The sequence below is a fragment of the Phyllostomus hastatus genome, unplaced genomic scaffold, assembly GCF_019186645.2.
Source record: "Phyllostomus hastatus isolate PE091 unplaced genomic scaffold, TTU_PhHast_1.1 phas_scaffold_114, whole genome shotgun sequence".
In the NCBI taxonomy this organism is placed as follows: Eukaryota; Metazoa; Chordata; class Mammalia; order Chiroptera; family Phyllostomidae; genus Phyllostomus; species Phyllostomus hastatus.
In genome coordinates, this window is record NW_025334006.1 from 6887922 (window position 1) to 6910471 (window position 22550).

Sequence of the window (22550 nt, forward strand, 5' to 3'; positions counted from 1 at the left end):
GGTGGGCACTATTTGATTCCTGGGTGCCATAGAACACAGTTTGTCAAAGCTGAAGCAAGGCGTCTTTGCTCATCTGACAGTGTACGCATGTGCCACACAGAGTTTTGTGTGTGCATAGCCCTCTCCTTTGCTCTTCATAGAGGTATGTGAGTAAGGTGAGCCCAACCGTAATATGCCCTGAGTTTAGTATTCTTAGGTCTTTTCCTGTCTCCGGCAAATTAGAATTGCTGGACTGGGCTTGAAAACATGTGACTGGATTTAGGCAACTTGAAAGTTTGTTTTCTAGCTTTGTGAGAGGGGATTGGGTCACTTCTTGTAGTGTATGCTTTGGTGAATGAAAAGGAAACAATTTCTGGGGATCTTCAAAGAACAAGCCTACATAATTGCAGTTAGAGTAAGATGAAGGTGGTGGTGGTGGTGATTATGGTTCGGACACGGTATAACGCTTCTCTGACATCCACAGAATTCACCTAGCACATGAAACAACTTGTGTTCCCTGAGGGAACCTGTTCTGTGACGTCCGTGGCTCGTTCATGCTCACGACTAGCGGGCTCTGACATTCCTGTGCATTTCTTACCTAACCAGTTAGGTTGGATACATAACCCGTCTATGTCAGTTATTATTGCATAAATTAATTAAATGTCACATCATCTGTTGCTGCTTGTATGGAAAGACTTGTAAGGGTGATTTACTGAACATTTGCTACTGAATGAGGAGTGTATGTGGGTCAGAGAACTGTGGGGAGGGCTGGGGGTGTGACCTGGAAGGACCTTGCATGCTGGTTGCTCTGTGGTGGTCTTCTCGTGCTCAGTCACCTTTGAAGAAACCTGTTGAGATTTATAGGTGATCCATTATGAAAAGATCTCAGGAAACTCAGCAGAGTTATTCTTGTATTAAGACGCCTTTTTATCATACAATTGCCAAAGAATTTGTATTTAGATATTTTATTGTAACTCGATATATAAAGTACATATGTATCTTTTGTTTTTCTCATTGTATTTTAGAGGTATCGTGTACTGGTCCTGATTGTATCTATGTGCTTCCCGAATGTGCCACACACGGCGTCAGAGCTCTGCAGAGAGCCTCTTATTTAACCCTCACAGGAGCCCGTTTGAAGAGGGTCCTGTTACCTTCACGTTAGTCACAGGGCGTCTAAGACCTCGATAGCCTGTGCAGTTTTCCCACCGTCCTGAAGCTAGTCAGTGCTACATGAGACTCAGCGTTCTCATCTGACTACACCACGCCCCTGTCAGGAGCCAGCTCGAGGTTTTTGAGTAGTGGTTGGTAAGATCTCGTCATGAATTGCTAGGCCAGTTTTTATTAGATGCAAAACTCGAGCTTGTCAAAGAGTGAATTAGCTTTAGTTCGGGAAATACAAAGTTTGACTTAAGTCTTCACCATGTTTATGTTCTTAGGTTTTAACTGCATTCTCATCCTTCTCGTTTGTTTGGCCACAAACCTACTTGGAATAAGTCTGTTGCTTTTACTTCTTAAAAATGTCTGTAGGTATATGGTTTAATTTGATTCTCAAAAGAAACTAAGGTTCATGGAATTTGAATGAACCGAGAGCGGTGCAGAGTTGGAATAATGTAGAAAAGATTCACCTTGCAGTTGAAAAGTTGGATAAAGAAATATTTTGCTGTGTAATACAGATGCTTAGTTAGAAGAGGAGAAAGCTAAGGGAATTGCCTTCTCCTGGTATGTGTAAAAGTGATATGGAGGATTACAACTGGCTGTTTTCTAGCTGCGTCTGAGTGTGGGATTACATTTTTTTTTTAAGGATTCAATTTCAGGAGGAGTGATTTAGTTTAAAGACGTAACTAGTTCTGGTATAAGGAAAGTCTATTGGTTGGTTAATCTTCTCTGTGAGATTGTGTAGAACAGTTTTAGATTCTGCCCAGATTCAGAAAACAAACTAGCCAACCAAGTATAGAGTTCACAGTTACATATATTTATTTTACTTTTTTAAAACAACAGCGAAATCATAAATGGGTGCAACCTGTAACGTTTGAATGCACTCAAAATAAATTACATACTTAGATTTTATTGTTCTTCTCATTCTAGGAAAATAAAAATTGGTGACATGAAACAGTGTATTTAAGTAGAAAGAGGCTTCTCGACAGTTTCACTTACAGCAGTTGATACCCTTTCTGGAGCGATTTAGTTATTATTCCCAGTTCCCCGAAAGAACACGTCAGCGGTGGACCCAGGCAGCAGTAAACCCGTTGGGATGGAGTGGCGGCAGAGACAGTGGAGTTAAAAGTTAGGTGCACGTGCAACTCAGGAATGAGAAGTACACACTGCGTGACCAGACTGTAGAGAAGTAGTTAGAAAAGTAACCCGCAGACCAGAGACACCCAGCGGCCTGTTTTCAGGAAGAGGCTCGCGTGTTCCCTGGACTGCCACCCACAGCTGTGAGCTCTGTAGTTCCAGATTCCAGAATGACGGCTCTAATTCTCCCTCACCAGAGACAACCGGTGGCTTTCTGGGAAAAATTACTTTTTTATGTGTCACCACAAAGCTTCACAATTTTATGTTATTCCATTATTATTTTTATATGTGTCCTTAGTGCCCTTTGTTCCCCATGATTCCACAATTAAACATCAGAGAAGCCATTTAAAGATTGATGAGGCAGTGGCGTGAGCAAAGATTAAGAGATGAAGGATATATATTTGTTAAATCAGAAGAAGGGATTTTTTTTCTCTCCAGTGCTGCTAATTGTCTGGAGGAAGGAAAAAAGAGCAGTCAGACCACAAGTAAGGCGATGGAGGTGGGACTAATGCTTAGCTGTTTTTAAAGTCAGAAATACTCAACTTGACCCCCTTCGTACTTCAAAACAAAACTGGTGCATCACATGTTTTAGCTCACTAAGGGCAAGAACAGAAGCACGGAAGGAGAAATGAGCAGAGAGAAGCAGCGAGACCAGAGAAGGATGAACGAACATCCCGATAACCTGAAAGACAGACAGATGGGGGAGGAAAGGACTGCGGTGGAGTTGGCAGGGAAACCCGGAGGGGAGAGGACAGGGAGCCGCCCTCAGCGTGCGTGCCCGGCACCGTCTCAGTTTTCCTGGCCCGGGCGTCTGGCCTCTGACGTGGCCCAGCTTGATCAAGTCACCTGTGTTCTCGCCTGAAGCCCACTCCTCCTTATCTCAGCTTCTGTTCTGTCTCTCTGCACCCACCGGATGCCCCCAACGCTGGTCACATACATAGGACTTTCGCGTGTCTCGTTGGATTTATCTTCTCTTCTCTGTTTTAGCTTTGTCAGTGCAGCTTTCCTCCTCATTTCTAAACTGATGTTTTCAGATACTTTGCTCTCTATCATTTTGGGGCTCTGTTTCCCTCCCCCCAATGCGCGCACACACACACACACACACACACACCAGTCAAGTAGGGTGACTGAGGCTGGCACAGCGCACCCCTTTCTCTATCAGGCTTGGTGGTTTGGAGAACATTTGAAAGCTGGTGTTGGAAAAGGAAAATGATTTTATATTTTGTTGAATTTTAGCACACAGCTATCACAACAAATAAACCAGATCAAACTTTTTAAGCTCAATCATTGTTTTTCCTTTTCTGTGGGAAAATATACTTCCTTTTGATTAATCATGGAATAGCACTAATTTTGGGAGCACCCTGGTGAACACAGGTGTACCACAGGGCCGGTAATGTCATTTCTGGTACTGGAGACGTCGGTGGAGATCATTGCTCAAGTAAACTGGCGCACATAACTGTGGGTGGACGCTGTGTCCTGCATTCATCACAAGTGAGCGTTTTGCTGCTCACAGGCCTGCCTTTCAACCAAATAGTCCTCGGAATACATTGTTCAAAAACACCCCTTTGGCCTAGACTGCCGCCCACCAGTGTGATCTCACTCTGTAGCTGCTTCCAAGCGGGTCACAGTGATGTCACATTGTTTTGAATTAACTTTCTCCATTTCCCTGTGCTACTCCCCACACTGGGGTGTTGTTCTGCACACTCTGCTGTCGTTAAGGCTCTACACAGGTTCAGCCTGGGCGTGACTCGGCCTGGACCCAGCTCTCCGTGACAGCGCAGGCTTCTAACCTGCGTCCCGGGGCACCTTGGCCGTCCACTGAAGGAAGAGGCTGAGCTCGTCAGTGGAGGAGAGTCTAGATTTTTAACTTTGACCTTGCCGTAGAAACCAAAGTCCTCAGGTGTTAAAGGGTGCTTTTCAAATCAGAAAGGTAATTAAATCTCAAGTTAAGAGAATAAGATTACCTCGACTTAAGTTTTTAAAGGAAGCATAGTATAAATGGCATCTCAGTGAAACACCTGAGCAAATATTAAAATTAGGTTATTTTAAAATGTATATTAAGAGCCACTGTGGTTTTTCTAAGGTTGGAGATTTTATGCAGTAGATTTTTTTAAATTGGGATAAAGGCGTTAAAATTTATTTTGTTAGACGATAGGGTGTATGAATGTCGGCACTTGTGTCCGCTGCTCATCGGAAAACTCCCAGTTGTGTTTTCCTCGTGGCCTCGTACTTCCCTCCACAGCAGCTTTTCAGCCAGAGCCCGACGCTGGCCGCCAAAGAGTACACTTCCTGTGGTGACTATAGTTAACATAATTCGGTGTGTATTGCCTATTTGACAGTTGCTAAGAGAGTGGAACTTAAAAGTTTTCATCACAGGAAAAAGATTGTAACTGGTGACAGAAGTTAACTAGATTTATTGTGTGTACAGATTTTGAATCATTATGTGGTATGCTGAGACTGATACAATGATATGTCAGTTATGCCTCAATTACAAAAATAATCCCTAATATCATGATATATCCCACATTCCCTCCTCTCCCATTAAATATATTTTCCTAAGTAATTTTATTTTAGACTAGAGTATTTGCCATCTTACATATATATCTATTTCAGTGACCTATCTCCAAATTCCATGGTTTCAGTGGTTATTTCTTTTGGAGATTTTCCATGCCGTGTTCAGTGGTAAGCATTGTGTCAATTCTGGCACATTTCCCCTGAGTTTGGGCCCATGGTTTGTTATTTCAGTTTTGTAGTTCCCTGTCCCCTCGCTAGAATTTAGAAAGCGCTCCTGGGAACATAACTGCCACTCAGCACATGTAGTCCTGGATCACCTCACACCTGGATCCTTTCAGAGCCCCTAAATGGTCCCCCATTGGCATTCTCCCTCTCCCTAATCCATCCTAGACACCAGACTGATCCTCCTAGAATACTGTTTTCATCGCACTAAAAAACCGTCAGAGCCCCCTCTACCCCCAGCCCATGGCCCGCGGGAGACAGTCTCGACCTCAGACAGCTAAGTCTTCCTGCAGCCGCATTCCCATTTATCTCTGGTCCTCTTCCTGCAACTCCCCCCTCCACCGATTCTCTGCTCCGCCCCTGTTTATTGTCCCCTTTCTCACAGTGGCCTTTGACCGTTCTAAATCCTGCTCATCCTGCTTTCCAGTTCCAGTCCAGCTGATCGGATTCTTCATTTTCCTCGTAGCATTTACTGTCCTCGTTATACAGGGTCGGCACAAATAATGCCCCTTTTTATTACAAAATCTTTTACTACAAAATCATAAGCGTGTAATTCTATAACATAACGATATCACACTCAAGTATACCGTATGACATTTTAGGTGAAATGCTCAAATTAAACTATAAATTATTACACCAGTATTATTACCTTACCAACTACACTCAAGCAGGTGTTAATTCTGCCAGACCCTGTATGTTATTTTTTATTATGGTTGGTTGTTTATGCATCCTGTGTACCGCCCTCCACCCAATTTGTAAGTTTCTTTAAAACATACCATTGGTAAGCAGGAATGGATTGTTGCTAACTTTATGTAACTATATGAAATTGGAGCTTTAGGACTGTGGCTTACTGTCAATGAGTGAGATGCAATTGGCTGAGTTATTGATTGTATTCTGCCGTGTATTAGCATAGTGTCAGAGGATCTTCATAAAGTAGGTTTCATTGAGTACTTATTGAATAAATGGATACATTAAGTTTATTTTGTTCCTTCAGATGGGTGAGTGATTTTAACATATTTTCTCTGGGTGAGAAATGCACTGAGAGTGCCCCAGAGCCGTTCCTGCACTGCCACGACTTGCAGTTTGTGGAGTTCACGATCGAGCACTTTGTCAGAGCTGAGAAAGTTGGTTGCCAGCTCATTCTACCAACCAGAGTGGAAGAGTTCTCCACAGTATTCCAGGAACTATTGGCGTGGCCAAAACGTCCATTTAGTTGTTTCCATAAAAGACACATTTTATTTTCACCAATCACTTTATTGATTTGGATATTTTGAGTATGTCAGCTTTCTCCCGATATTGGCTTCTAGTTTGTAGAGGCCAGGGGTACTGCTAAACATCTTCCAATGTGTAAGACAGCCCCACAGCAAAGAATTACTTGCCCAAAATGTCAGTAGTACCTGGAAACTGCAAACCACTTTTAACATATTCTATTAGTCACATCACCTTCTCTGTACACTACGCAAATCTTTTTTTGAGTTTCAGTTGTGTTGTTACCTTTCTTGAAATAATTAAGCATAATACACTGAAAGAACTTCGTATCTTCTTCCATCTTCAGTATTAAAATGGCTGCACAAAGACTCACCAATTTTGATAAGTTTTTTAAAAAATGCACACTGATATGACAGCTGTCACAATACAATCTAACAAAATTGTTTCAAAAGAAGTTAAAGACAACTAAGCGCTACTACAGCCATCGAATGGAGAAAAGACAACTAAGCACTACTACAGCCATCGAATGGAGAAAAAACAACTTTTTGGGCAACCCAATATTTGGAGAATAGATCAATTAATAGTTTTGTGGTGCATTTCATCTCTTGAGAATGCAGCCTAGCTCAGGTGACAGAAAGCTCCAGTAGGACAAAAGATAGCTTGTTGCAAAGATCAGCTAAGCAGTCTTTTTACAAATACCCAGCCAGTTTGATCATGCCATCATTGCTGCTTGTACTCATCGGACACTGGACAGAAAGAATAAAGGGAAAAGATAGGGGGGCTTGGGAGGGATTTCCTTCTGCGCTAAACCAGGCTTGTCACACTGCAGGGGCACAGTGTCTGGTTTTAATACTCTCCTATGTCACTTGCAGTTTATTATCACTAAAATATAAACCTATTGCTTAGAACTTTTAAAAAAAATTTTGAGATTACAAAGTACCACTTTCACTCTTCTTTCAGTAAAGTGGTGTTAACTCGCTAAATGTCATTACACCGCTTGTTTTCAGTGTCAGAATAATAGCAGGTGGTAGCCATTTTTCAAAGTAAACAGGCTATCTTTTCAGTTCGGTTAGGAAAAAGCAAAAATTCTTTACTGTAGCCTGAAATACTCTGTGCCAGGTGACAAATGGCAAGGATCACAAAAAGTTCAACATTAAAAAAAAGTAACCTATCTGGCTAATACTGCAAAGTTTTTAAGGCTCAAGCCAGAACTTTCAGCAAAATATTTCTCTTTCTGAACTTCAGTTACAACATCTTGGTATTTATGCTTGACACATATGTCTGTAACGTTCAGGGACTGTGTTTTCTTCATGCAGCTCTTCTGATCCGTGGTCTGTAATGTGCTGGCCCACTCCCGCAGTGCGCACCTCAGACGGTACACGCCTCTGCAAGGGAGTGCACCTGAGACGCGCTGCAGAGGGTCGCCCATCACCCACGCGAGTGCGTGCGTGTGCTTGTGCGTGGGTGGGGGCAGGTTGGTGATGTTTGTTTGATAATAAGACTTTATTGTTGGATTTTTTCCTTCCAGGAAGGTTTTAAAGAATACCTGACATGTTGTTTAATATGCCAGCATTACATGTGCGTCTGGGTGACCTGGATTCTATTGACTCATGACGGACTAGCTTTCTGATTTCATGGGAGTAGAGCTAGTTCACGATGGATGAGATCTTTAACACCACAGGGCCTTGGGTTCCGAGGTATATACACCTCTTTTAAATGTATGTGGTTCTTTCCTCTTTTGTCTGAGTAGTTTTGATAGCTGATGAAGATGGCACCCAATGTCATTAAAAGTTTGTCATTAAGAACACCATTTTACATGCAGTAAACTTGCACTTGGTTTAAGAAGCTTGGGGGAGGGAGTCAGTTTCCTCTGGGCTGGGATCTGATCACTTAGTCCCTGAGCCTGAGCAGTTGCTGGGAGCTCTGTAGCATCTGATCAAATGATGGATGGGTGGAAATCATACTCACAGGAGGAGTGCTTTTGAGCCAGAAAGATAATATATAATTAAAATGATAGCCATAACCATAAAGCACACAGGATATCATGTCCAATAATTAATAATTCTCGGCCTACCCAGCAGGCAAAACCAAAGCAAAATCATGTTCTCCAAACATAGAGAAGGGTCTCCTAGTGAGCTGTGGTGGGAAGAGTCAGGAGTTGTGTCCTCACGGGACAGCTTTTGAGCTGTGGATTCTAGGCAAGTCTTTTATGTGCAACTGTTTTTGTTTTTTTTTTTAAACTATAAAAATTAATAAAAACAAAAGAGGTGGATATAAAACTGTACTACTAACCAGGCTTTCTAATGTGATTATGTAAGTTTAGATCTTCAAAAATGGTCAAGGATGTTAAAAAAGTGTAAGTTGCCATTTCGATTGCATCCATTCTTGAGTTTCTTGGCAGTAAACCTCTGGTGCCAAGGGACTCTAGAATTGGAGGTTCCGGGTTTGCCTGCTTCAGGATGGTCCTACAGAAGACATCTGTGCACATGAGTGACGCGAACAAAGCTAAACCCAAGCCAGTCTGGCCCGTCCAGTGGGCGGATGATCGAGTCCTCTCATCCCTCTGGACCCAGGACCCGAAGTGGGTCATTCACATCCTGTCTTGTGGGCTCTCCATCCGGACGATCCACGGTTTGGGTGCATTCTCTCCCTCCTTTCTGGCCCTTCTCTTCCGTCTTGCTCTGTCCAGGCTTCTGTTTGTCACTAGTTAATCCCACAGTCTCATCCCTTAAATTTGTTTTCTTGGTCAGGTAAGCTGGAGGCTTTAATGGAGGCTAAAGATTTCTTGAAATCCATTCATTATCAGGTTTGGGATAAAAGGCCAGGTACTTCATGCCTTCCTTCTAAGTGGCCATTGCTGAGAATTTAATAAAATACTAATTTTTATCATTTTAATCCTTTTCTAAATTTAGTTTTTCGTGGAATACTGTGGAGCCACAGCTTAAGGATTTAGTTTTGAAATCACCATGTGGATTTCATTTGTCAATTATATCTCAGTAAAGGTGAAAAAATAAAATGAGTATTTGAGACAAAGATTTCTCTTTTTTATCAGCTTATTCTTAAGAGTTCAGCACTGGAGTTTTTTCCCCTATTACTGGGTTAGTTGGTTTCTTTAGTCGAGCACTAGATGAATTGTTGGCTTTCATTTAAGGGTCTGTGGATGAAAACTAGGTATCTTTTTTTTAAAAGATTTTATTTACTTATTTTTTAGAGAGGGAAGTGAGGGAGAAAGATAGAGAGAAACATCAATGTGCGGGGCTGTGGCCTGCAATCCAGGCATGTACCCTGACTGGGAATCGAACCTGTGACACTTTGGTTCACAGCCCACGTTCAATCCACTGAGCTACGCCAGCCAGGGCCTGAAAACGAGGTATCTATCTTACACCACTTAAACTCTACTTACTGGGAAGAGAGGCCCAGTGTCTGAGGGCGTGTGGGGCCTGAGACCGCCCCAGCTTCCTCACTGAGCGGGTGAGCCCCTGGGCACCGTGTATGTTTCCCCCTTGCCCCACTCCAGCACAAGCAGTTGGATTCACATTAACTCTGCGTGCATGTGATGCAATGCCACAAACTCTCCTCCCTAACGCACCACAAACGAGATGAGCAAACCCAGTTATTTTCCAACTGAGTCATTTCGGGGCAGAAAATGAGAGCCAGTATGATGTACAGAGCAGGAGTGAGTTGAGCTTGTTTGGAGAAGTGGCCCCTTGCACCCTCAGTCTTACATCTTTGAATGTGCCAGGTGGCGGTGGGTTCAGGAACCAGCGCAGCAAATATTGCTAAGTGACAGAGAGCGAGCGAGCGAGGGAGCGAGCGAAGCCCTGTGCTCCTCCAGTCCTTGTAAGCGCACCGCTGGTGCCAGGCGCGGTGCAGTGGGAGCCTCGCTGCTGCCACGAGGGTCTGCCCGGGCAGCCAGGTGCCACACACTTGGGGGTGTTACCAAATGCTGCTTATATGTGCTGGTAGCATCCTAGCAGCTTGGCAACAGAACAGATACATTTGTTGAATTTCCTCCGGTCTAGCTATGGAGTCGATTCTAAATGAATGACTGACTAACTGAAGAAGTGGGATGGGAAATGTACTGCATAAAATTTGAATGGTAGTGCAGTCTTAGGTATTATTTAGCTCATCTCCTTAAATTTACAAAGAAAGCAGACCCCAAAAGGTGAAGTAACTTGCCCAATTTCATGAGTTAGTAGCTACAGTAGAATTCCATCTTTAATTGTCTGATGGCTTTTCTGTTGCTTTTTCTGCTGCACGGGATTTCTGAATCAAATTGTGCTCCTTAGGGATGGTAGGATTTACTCAGTGCAGCCTACATAAGTGAAACAATTCCCGGGGGAATTGATGTGTACAAACAGATATAACCTTATTCTTGGTTTGCTGGTTTACTTCTGCTCACGCTGGAAGCTGAAGTTTAAGACCTCCTTAAAGCCCACTGTTGTCCTCCTTTGTTTCCTGTTAATTAGCCAATCAGATTATGTGGCCCCCGGGGCAGTGTGCCTGCAGCCCTGTCTGAGGGAGAACTTGCTGTGGAGCCTGCCCTTAGCTGACAGCCTCCAGCCGCCGCCACGGTGGGATCCGTCAAAGTAGAGTCTCCTCCAGCCTGTGGTCGGCGGTCCTTGCTCTGGGGCTCCCCAGCGGCCTGGCCATGGTTTTCTCAGACCTTCACCATTGTCTCCTCCTTCCTGCCTTACCTCCCATCATGGCAGTCTGACCTACAGCACAGTCCGAGGTTCTGTGCTTCCCGCCTCTTCTAGCCCGTATCCTTTCCCCTGGTAAACATACCTCTCGTACTTCTGATTCTGTCTCAGCATCTGTGTCCCAGAGGACCTGAACTGACATGGTACGTAGTTGGTTCTGGAGACACTTTTAGAAAATTCTGCATTAACCGTTACAGGAAATCTTTAAAAATCTCTTTATGTTGAGCGGTGTTGAAAATGACTGCAAGTGTTTGCTTAGTCATTTTTACATTGTCTTCCCTTAAAGTCAAGCCAATGTGAATAGAAATGAGGTCAGGGAGTGACGGGAAGTCCGCTGCCGTCAAGGATCAGGGATCCCAGAATGAACTCTCTCCGTGGCGGTTAAAAGTTCCCACACTCAGCAAGGAACTGGGAGCCCAGCTTGCTGCCTATACAAGGAACTGGGCGATCTCTGGATTTTTCCCCCAGCTCTGAATGTGACATAGGTTGCAAGAGAAAAAACTAATCCTGGCCAATACTGTGCATATTAAATCTGAATTTAAATCGAACAAATACAAACTGATACAAAGAGAAGGAATTTGGTAGCAGTGCAGTAATTGTCCCGTGCTGTTGTTCAGTTTATTTGTCAGGTCAGTGATACAGACACCTGCACTCAGATAGGGCAGTTCAGGTAGTGTCTCTCCCTTTGAGCGCCTCTGTGGTTTTTAATCCCCATCATAAAACAGATGTATATAAGTGCCTAGAAATGGCAGTAGTATTCTCCACAACGTGGAATCAGAAGCCAGAGACATCTTAGTATATTTGCACCTCAGGTCACATGATTCCAAAGGTGTAGTGCTCCTTTCTACTCCATACCATGTCGGCTGCGGCCTGGCGTCGAGACCGGTCTGGCTTCCGTGTAATGGGAACGCCAGTGGTAGTAACTCCAGTCCATCCTGTGGCTGAATTTGAAAATAAAAGCCCCTTCCTGCCCCAAGTTCATGTACTCAGATGGTAGTTTACTACATATGGCCCTTTTTACTACTTTTTCCTCTTGCAATTATAATTATAATTCTTAGTCTTAAAGTTTCTAAGCTTACTGATGATCTGAGACATAGAGTCCTTATTTATTTTATAGATCTCAGTCTTCTAGTACTTGGTTTTCTTTTTAATTGGTGAATTTGATTCAACACGGTCTTCTCTGCAGGACTCGATGCATGCTTACAATTACGTGTGTCGTTCATAAACGTGCAGTAGCTGAAGCTAGCCTCATTACAGCAGGTAGAGCTACTACCCGAGAACTCTGAAACCCTCACAGCTCGTTCTACTCTTGATGCAGCATTTATTTAATGTTTATGTGCTGGGTATCATGATGGGTGTTTTGTGTGTGTGTGTGTGTGTGTGTGTGTGTGTGTGTGTGTGTGTGTGTGTGTTTTTGAATGGATGTTGGGAGAAAACTGAGCTGATGAGGTAATATGTTTTAGCACCTTTCATGGTGATATTTCATGTTGAAATATCATGTTGCTTTGTAACGTGAAACTTGTACATTATAATGGAGTCACAGTATGCCTGTTTTCAGGAATGATACATAAAACATTTAACAACAGGTCCATCATTGTCAGTGCCCAAGCAGAAGGAATGTTAGCAACCAGTACCACTTCATGTCAACTGAACGGCAGCTCTGTCTGAACTGAACATCAGCTGCATGGATTGGAAGTCTTACATGTTATGTGTCATGCCCTCTCTTTTGACAGGGAGCCATAGAAAAGAGAGAATGGATGTATCTGTTATATGCTTTCCCTACTCAGGTCAAAAATCATCAAAATCCCCTGTTTCTTCTTTTATTGGGATACGATGCACCGCTTTACATGTATGGGAGCCACTCTTGTGGCTTTTACGCATTTCACCTTCACAGTGCGACCTAGTACCAAATTATAATGCAGGCTAGTCTCCAGCCCCATTCTGGAATACAATGTCCAGGATAGAGACGATTACCAAACAGAAATTTATTGGCAAGCAGGTCCCCAATGATTCATACAGCGCATCCTGTAAAATGCAATGCAGTGCCAGTTCTCTGTTCTTTCAGGTGCTGCTTTCTCTGCAGGGAAGGCTCACCTGAGGCAGGTGAGGCTGTGTGTAGTTGTCCCAAGACAACCCACAAGCCTCTCGAACCAGTGGTTCTCAGCCGGGGGCACTTTCGCTTCCCTGAGGACAGTTGGCAATGTCTGGAAGCATTTTTGGTTGTTGCAGGTCTCAGACGAGTGTGGTGCTAATGGTGTCACAGAGAGCATTCAGGTTCCTTTCTAGATGTGCGCCAGAAGGGGCAGAGGGCGTATGCAGGAGGCTGTTCCGTGTGTGATCAGCGTGGCAGAGCTGACAGGTAGACCCTGGTTCTTGAAGCTCTTTGGGGAAAACAGAGCAAACAGAGACAAATGGGTTTGATCACATCCTGGGGGCTTGGGGATGAGTTCCAGATTTTGGATGAAGAATTCTATTGAAAGAATGGTCTTTGTCTTTCATCTCTTGGTCTCTGTTCAACTTCTATCAGGCATTACTGTGTTAGTGGACATAGTGTGGTTTAACATTTCAAGCTGGGGTTTGCTCATAGTTCATGCTTCTGCCTCTAAGTAGTTACTGAAAAATACACTAAATTTGACAACACATTAGACATCATTTCAGTTCACCTAGATGAGTTACCCTTTTGAAGGTCACCTTCTGGTGTGGTTTGGAAAACAGTGCTGTAAGTATAATTCTTTGCTTATTATTAATGCCACTTGATAAAGGCTCAATGGACCCTAAGTAATTTCTCATTTATAACAAAAGCCTAGTATTTAGCTAATTGAATACATGGCTACTTTAATTATTTTGTTAAGGCTAATTGATATTCACAGTGATCATGTTCTATAGCTTCTAAATGTAATATCACCTTACAAGTTTACGGTTCAGCCCCTTTGGATATTTCAGTTCTCTGTTTTGTGTTAGCATAGAACTATGTTAGGGTCCTATGTATTGTCCCTTACATGTAACTGAGCAGGCATAAAGCTCTTTCCCTTGCTCTTGTCTGCCTGTGCGAGTCGTAAGATAGGTAGGTAGGTAGATTGACAGACAGACAGACAGATTTAGAGATTTATTTCTGTCTACCAGGTTATCCATATTATTGTGAAAGAGTAAATTTTTCCCAGTCCATTATGTGTGTGTTTCAGATTCTTTATAAGATTTAGAATGACAGGAAATGAATTATAAGGATTTCCTGTTTATATTGATTTACAGTTCTTGCCTTTTCTCAATCCTAGTAATCTCTGGCTTTGTAATACCATCCCATGGAAAAATTGAGCAGGTTCCTGCTTTGTTTTCTACTTTGAGCTATTAAAATTGAACACTGACATTTCAAGGAACTTTGTCATTTAAAACGTACAAGCTTTCCCTTAGCGCCGGAATGCTTCTTTCACATGCCTTGTGCTTGGTGCGCGAGGCAGCAAGTACTGCCTCTGAGCTAAGAGATTGTGATGTCGCCGGGTTCCAAATGCCACGAGCCCTGAGCGGTGGACACCTCAGTCCCTAGGAGCGCCCAGGCCCAGGACAGCTGAGCTGCTATGCCAGAAAGTTTTCGCTATGAAGATTCTCCTGGGGGCGTACGAGAGGAGGTAAAAGGCTTCCCAGCACAACATGCCCTACCCACAACCCCAGTTTTTTCTTCTGTTGACCTTTCACCCTTTGTTGTAAACCCTTTCAAAGACATTTTCAAATTATGTCCTCTGCCACCTGGACGGGTATCTTTTTATTCTTTTGAAGACAGAAAGCATAGGTAGAAGTAAGTGGTCTTTGAAATAAAAAAGTAAAACCAGCAGTGAAGAGAGGAGCGCTGGCCAGTGTGGCTCAGGTGGTTGGTTGGACGTCATTCCGCAGAGCAGAGGGTCTCCGGTTTGATTCCCAGTCGGGGCTCGGGCCTGGGCTGCGGGTTCATCCCCCGTTCAGGGTGCATGTGAGAGGCAGCCGATCAGGGTTCCCCTCGCCCGTTGGTGCTTCTCTCCCTCTCCTCCCTCCCGTTCCTCTCTAAAAATAAATAAATACAATCTTTAAAAAAAAAACAGTGAAGAGAGGAGGTTGTTAAGTACATAAACTTTTCAGTTTTTTTCTGAAAAGAGGCAAGTCTTTAAGGAAGGAAATACAAATATACTTCATTTTATGTCTAGCTGCCAACATGTTTATGTTGGGCTTCTGAAAGGAAACTTGATTTTCTTCTTTTCTTTGTTGCTCTTGCATGTGGAAAGCTCCTGTTTTCCGCAGTGATCATGGAAGCTCTTTGCGCCGTGTTTTCTGGCCCAGTCATTTCATCTCGAATCTCACAGGGTCTGAAAACGGCACATTTCTTGTAGCGGGAGGAGAGGCACACAGGAAGTTGCGGGAAACTTTTTATACTCATTTTTGCCTAAGACGTGGTTGTACTGTAACAGCAAATATGTTGGGATCCACGTTGTTTTTACACGCTCACTTATATCTATTAGAGCCACACGTAGAAGTTTTGTTTCCTTGCCCTTGGTTTACTGCTTTTCCTTGAGTCGGGTGTGACTCTCCATCCTCGGCGGCTATTAGCGCAGCCAGCATCTCCCAGGCTTATTTAAGCGTTGGGATTCATCTGGTGTGACTTCCCCTCCCCGCATCCCATTAACTGTTTCAGAGCGGTGTGCCACACAGGCGGTGTGGCCGTGTTTCTTCCTGTTACTCTCCCCGGTGGTCTCAGACTGTCGATTCCGCTGGCCATCCAAGGAAAGATTGGTGAAGTCAGACTGTAGTTTGGTGTTTTCAGGTCTTTGGACGTAGTGCCATGATGTCCATATCTGATCTTCTGGCATGTTGCATTGAAATTTTCAAGGATTACATCTGAAAATGTAAATGAGGATATTTTTGTATATTCTTGATTTAGGTTTTAATCCGCCCCTCAAAATTAAACTTGTTGGTTGGAGTAGCCCTCAGTAGTCTCAAGCGATATTCTTGTAGTTGTTAAAAAAAAAAAAACACAAAAAACAAAACAAACCTCACCGTGTACCTAGCAGTACATGAACCAATAAACGTTTAGTGCAAGTGTTTTAAGAACCACGGTGGGTAGTGTCATGCATTGAATGGGAGACAAAGTCACGTGCTAATACATTAAGGATTTGGTAGGTAAAATAATCTCCATGCTGTAAATAACTGTTCGAGTTGTTAAAACAAATAGTTTTTTGGTGGTTAATATGGTTATTTAATAGTTCACACTCTCAGCCTCATATATGTTTTCATCTCAGAGTCAGGGATAAATGTATGTTGTATTTATATTTTAAATGTTTTTCTGATTACAGAAGTCATAATTGCTCTTTATAAAATTTGGAAACTAGAAGTCCAAATAAAAAGTACATCCCACTATGCATATCATATCCACTGTTACCTTCTTAGCACACTGTATGGTTTTCCCATGTCCGTATGACAAAGCACTCAACTTTCCCTTTCCTTCTTTGTGCCCCAACCCCCATTTCTTACCTAAAATTAAGAACTTAGTATACACGCTATTTTATGACCTGTTTTCCCCCAACATCATAGTTTGAATTAAAAAATTATTCTGTTGAAACATAATATTTAATGGCCATCAGTGGTTGATCATTATGCGTAGACTAAAGTCTATATAATCGACATCCTGCTGTAGGACCAGATCTTATGCACGCCAACCTCTTGCCCATCGCTGCGGCCTTCTGATTCAGCCGCATACAGCAGTTACTATGGAGGAATGTTCAAGCTTAAGGCAGCATTTAATTCAGAGTCTTTGCTCTACTGATATTTTTAATTTGGAAAATAGAAGCCAAATTAACTAGAAATGCGCCCTGTTATAACTTTTGTTGACTATCCTTTTGGTCTTTTCCCTCCTTTCCTACAGAAAAAAGAGATCATGCTGTCTTTTCTGTTTATAGTCTTTTTCTCTTTTACTTAGTATATTGAGAGTATATTTTTATTTAACACACTTAGATTAGGTTTTATTTTTGTTTCTTTGCATTTCTAAACAGCCCTATTATGAACATCTTTGCATATTGCTGTAATTACTTAAGTTCTAAAAATAGCGTTCAGATCTCAGTGAATGTGCACATTTTTAAGCCTTCTAACATTTTGTCACATTGGTTTAAAAAGTGGTTGTACCGTTTACATCCTGACCAGCTGTATATAGAAGCGCCCGCTTTCCTGTGTCCGCACCACTATTACTTTATATTCTTGTAATGGTATTTTATTATTTTGATATTCATGTTTTGATTTCTTCTACAGATGAGTTTTCTTTTTTCCTGTGTTTATTTTTTGTGTTTTTCTATGTGATTTTCCAGTCTGTGTTATTTGTGGGGTGGGGTAGAGGGCTTGTTTTTCAAGTGCTCTATAAGTCACATGAATCCTCACAGCTGCATGTTCTTTTCTTTTTTTCACTTGGATTAATTTTTTTTTTACAAAGCATCTCATAACTTCATTCTTTTTCATTTGTTTATTTTGGGTGTCTGTGTTGAATTTAGGGAGGTCTTTTTAGATCACATACACAGCCGTGCTAATTTTCTCCACACTTACCTTGGTTAAAAATTCTTTATCCATTTACTTTTTAAAAAATATTTATGACAGATTGGCAGGTTTTCACTGTGTTGTACAAAGGAGCCATAGATTATGTACTTACATATGAGTGTGTTTTTTATCAAATCTTAAGATTGTATTTGTTTTTATTTATTCACATGCTTTCAAGTATACGAACTTCTCATTGAAATCTTTGATGTGAACTAACAGCCTAGTCACATTTAAATGTGTTCTAAGTTTAGCAAGTCTGCCCCTGCACCACGCCCACCCCCCAAATGCCTTCTTTGGTTTGCATTTTAAGTAGATATTATGCATCAGATTTCTTCCTGGCATTAGGAAAAAACAGTTACTTATATTGTTAAATAACTTTTTGTTGTTTTTTTTTTTTAACATGCTGCAGGACATTGACGCCAAAGTAAGTAGCAAAACAATGACCTAGTGGAAGGCACCCTTAGAGACTGAGCCAGGCGACACTTGATCACCTTGCAAAAAGGCAAAAAAAGGGCTCGGCCCAAAGATGGGAATGCCAAAGTACATCCTTCCTGAATTTCTTAAAAATTCCTGGTCAGGTGTAGATTCAATGTCCGCTGAACAAAAAATATACTAAAAACTTTTCTAACTTGGGATGATATAGGGGGGCTTGTTCCCTCAGAGAAAGGGGTCACTTAAACAATGACTGAGATGCAAACAGTGATTTGAAAAATACATTATTTTACTAATCAAAAAATATATAAGTACCCATCTTTATCATGTTTTTCAAGAATCAGTATTTTATTGCATTATTATTTTGTAAATAAGGTCTTGTAAATTAGAAGTGGGAAAATATGTTTCAGTTACTTCTATTGTTAATAATAATTTTAATTATTTATGTAAACATTTATAGTAATTTTTTTACCCTCTCTCTAAAGACAGCTGTTTCATAATAAGTGAATAGACCAATGCATATATTTACATCTAGGTTTCTCTGGGTAATTTAAGGGTTCTCAAGTATGAAGTTTATGTATAAAATGTTACTTAGGTATTTTCTTTGTTGTTGTTCAAGAAAGGTTAGTAACCATATGTCTTATGCCCATATTAAAATCAAACTTTTATTGTGCAAAATATTAATCCTGGAAATTATTCTGCACAAGAGAAGTTAAATAAAACTGTCTCTGCTGCATTGTGATACATTTGGACAAAGTAGGACACAGCTGTTACAGCAAAAAAGGAAAAAACAATGTAGACGCATTCTTTACATTTAAATCCAGCAATCATCGTCTTACTAATGTTTTCCTATGGCAGAGACCTAATAGTTTGCAGAAGTCTTCAGCTTTTTATATTTATTTCCAATGTAATGCATACTTGACTTCTGCTTTGCTGTTGCTTTTTCATAGTACAGTATATTCCTCATTTCCTTTTTTAGGCTAAGCTGCTGGAGGAGAAGGATCGCGTGATAAAGAGACAGGACGCATTCTACAAAGAGCAGCTGGCCAGACTGGAGGAGCGGGTATGCCTGTTGCCTATCATTGGTTCTCTGCCACCCGTCTGCAGCTTTCCATGAATATATTTAAAAATTGATAAGTTAAAGTTGAAACTGCTTTTTCTAGTTAAAAATTGACCAGGAAGTGAAGAAGCCAAGCAGGTAGATTATTCTCAAAAGGGAATGTCATTTCTCCTGTGATAGCTTTGAGTACGGTGGCGATACTGGTTTGCCGATGCATTTTACCACGCACGAACCTCCCTTGTTTTTCCTTAAATGTTGGGAAACTGCACTGTCTCTGGGTCACACAGTGGAGTGCTTATCATCATCATCATAATCATCATCATCAACAGTTTGTTTTCCTTTTCAAAAATGTTCATTGAATTTATCAGGGTAACATTGGTTAATAAAATTATATAGATTTCAAGTGTATAATTCTGTTAGAGTACTTAACTTTCCCAAACATTGACTAAACTTGAGTATGTTCTTAGAAATGACAGTGTTTTAAAGGATGCATTTCCTTTGTGGAAACTCAGTCGCACTGCGTGTGTGGCTAAGAGATGAGTGTCTCTTTCAAGCGTGGTAGACAAGAGCGGAATACAGTAGAACTTAGGGAGAAGAGGTAGGAGGAGGAGTCCAGGTAGTAAGTACCCATAGTCAGCATGGCCCTAGAGTCTGACCAAGATGCAAAGGAGGAAATTACGGCTGAAACAAAAGGCAGGAGTGGGACTTCGAGCCCGTAAACAGTGCCCTTGTCCACAGAGTTGGTTTGTCTGGAATGCCTCCACACACAGACTGTGATACTGGAGAGCTCGCTTTCTCCCCCAGTTGATTGAGGCGCCCCACATTTGATTTGTTTAGAGTAGGGTGTTTAATAAGAAAGTAGGTAAAATTTGAAATACCTCATTTGAATTAAACCTCATTCAACACAATTATTTATGTATCGAATGTGTTCACCTGCCTCTGTCACGGAACAGTGTTCATGTATGTAGGGCCTGCTTTCTCATTCATTCAGCAGATGCTTGCTTACCTGATGGGTGTCGGGCCCTGGTCTGGTGCCAGAGATACGCTCTTGAGGAAAATGAACTAAACTTCTGGCCTCACGGAGCCAAAATTCGATGGCGGCCCAATGTATGTATTGTAGGGGGTGGGGGGTGAGATAACATGGTGAACAGCAAACCAGGGAGAGGCCGTCCCAGGGCCTGGGCGTGTCGGCGCGGGGTCAGGTGGAGAGGGAGGGCCTGTCCGCGCATGACAGGACGGCGTCTGGGAAGAGGTCTGCAGTAATGGGGGACCCCCAGAACCCTCAAGCAGGAGTGTGGTGGGCATAGTTAGAAGGGCCAGAGGCTTTGTGGGTCGAAGAGTATTGTGACTGCTGTCTGGAGCAGGAAACAAAGCCAGAAAGTCCTAGTAAGTGGTATGGCAGCAATTCAGAAAAGGGATGGCGAAGGCATGGGCCAGGGTGCTGAGCGGTGGAGGGAAAGAAATACGTTTGATATTTCAAAGGCAGACGGAGCTGACCAGATTTGCCGGTGGCTTTGATCATGAGTGAAGGAAAGAACTTTCCTTCTAGGTCTGTAGCTTTTATACAGGATGGATTTTCCACAGGGGAAGACTTAAAATGTGGATCTGGATGTGTGTAGTGGAGGAAATAGGAGTTTGACTTGGGATAGGTTAATTGTGGCTGATTTCTTAAAACACCCAGGGAGCGGTGTTAAAGAAGCCTGAAGTGAAGTGGCGCAGAGCAGAAGTCAGCACGCTTTCCTGGAAAGGGGCTGGTAGGGGTGTTTGCAGCTCTGCAGCCCTGCGTGGCTCCTGTCACAGTGACCTCAGCTCCGCCCTTGTGCTGTGACGCAGCCACGGCCACTGTGTCAGTGAGCAAATGTGGCCGTGTTTCAACTTAGGGGCCCTGGAGTTTGAAACACTCTTTTGACTTTTTTTCTCCCAACCATTTAGAAATGGAAGGCCGTTGTTAAGGCTGAACTGAATCAGGTGGCGGGCTGGGCTTGACCCCTGAGTTGCAGGCTGCAGACGCATGGTTTAGAGCACAGGCTCTGACATCGGCTGGCTTGGATCGGAACCGGCATTTCCGTGCCGTGGCTCTTGGAGCACCTGACTGAAACCTCCAGTGTCCTCGGCTGTAACATGAGGATATGTTCATGCTTACCTACTGATCTATTAAATGAGCCAAGTCTCATAAAGCAGGGGTCCCCCACCAGTGGTACTGGTCTGCGGCCTGTTAGGAACCTGGCCGCAAGCAGAGTTTGACTGGGCTCCGCCTCCTGTCTCCCCCAACCGCATCCACAGCACCAGGCGTGCAGGCGGGCGTGCGAGCAAGTGAAGCTCAGGTCCCAGGAAACCAGCCCGTGGTGCCAAAAGAAGTTGGGGACCGCTGTCATAAAGCACCTCTCAGAGTGTCTAGCACAGAGTCACCACTCAGTCAACAGTGCTTCTTGTTTTACATCTGTCCTTCCAGGGCACTCTGCTGGCCGTGCTCAGCCAGTGTTAGCTGAACTAAATGGGTGGGAGTGAAAGGTTTGAGGTGACTTACTCAGCACCTGCTTTCTTCCCACCCAGTCATAGTTTATTTTGCCATCAAATATTACTATGCTTGAGTTTGTATTTTTTCTAATTTCGTATCTGTATCTTTTGAATTCATCATTGATCACTGTTAGGTGCAAGAAAAGGCACTGAAAAACTATTCACCCATTTCTCCTAAGTTCACTGATTTGAGGTAGATAATTCGGTGGTTGGCGCGAGGAGCTCTTCTTGGCAGATGAACCTGGTCTGCTCAGCAGTTGACTGTTGCTTTGGGCGCCAGGTGAGAACAAATGGTGGGGGGTCAGATGGATGTGGTGTGGTGATGCCAAGTAGTTGTGCTTAGAGTATGTTCTTATTTAGGCAAAATATATGCGATTTTCCTGTTCGAAGATAAGTCTGGAAAGTAGTTATTTAGGAATTTTCACTGAACGCTGAGAAGCACCAGTGAACTTAGAAGACTCCTGAGGTGGAATGATCACATTACTAGTAGCTGATACTTAATAACTCCGTATTTAATAGCATGTGGTAGAAAGTGTGCTGTTCTGGGGGTCAGAAGGCCTGGCTTTGCCACCTAATTATTTGACAATTTACCAAATCCCTGTGGTTTCTGGGTCTGTCAGGTGGAGAGAATGCTCTGTTCCTTGCTCATCTTGGTGAGTTATTGGTGGGGATGAGATAAGGTGACATATTTAAAAGCTCCTAGAAAACTGGAAAGAGCTTAACAAATATAAGCTGCTGCCATTAAAGAATATTTACTTGCTTTCCATTGTATGTAAGATATTAATAATCACAAAATTACCTTAATATTATTCAGCGTCCTGCTGTCTTCTGCGCATTTCTATAAAGTCCTGTTTTTGTTTGTTATGGCCATTCTTAAAATACGTAGGTTGAGTTTTGTCCATTTGGGATTTTATCTGGGAATATTTCAGAGACATTCAGGCCCCCGATGAGGAAGCAATTTCTAGAATTACTGCAAGAGATGTAAAGAGGGTTTTGCTTGTATTGTGGTGATAGTGGAAAGCACAAGTCTAGTCATTTGTACTAGGATTCTCCAGACTTTGCATTAGAAGGCATAAAAG

The 22550-nt window shown here is 42.6% G+C and overlaps 1 protein-coding gene across 1 annotated transcript in view; it reads left to right on the forward strand.

Annotated features, from left to right (window-relative positions):
- Positions 1-22550, forward strand: part of CHCHD3 (coiled-coil-helix-coiled-coil-helix domain containing 3) — a 266630-nt gene that overhangs the window by 149036 nt on the left and 95044 nt on the right. The window contains exon 5 of the mRNA XM_045855666.1: positions 18874-18957. Coding sequence (XP_045711622.1) covers positions 18874-18957 — 84 coding nt within the window. The remainder of the gene's footprint in view (positions 1-18873; positions 18958-22550) is intronic.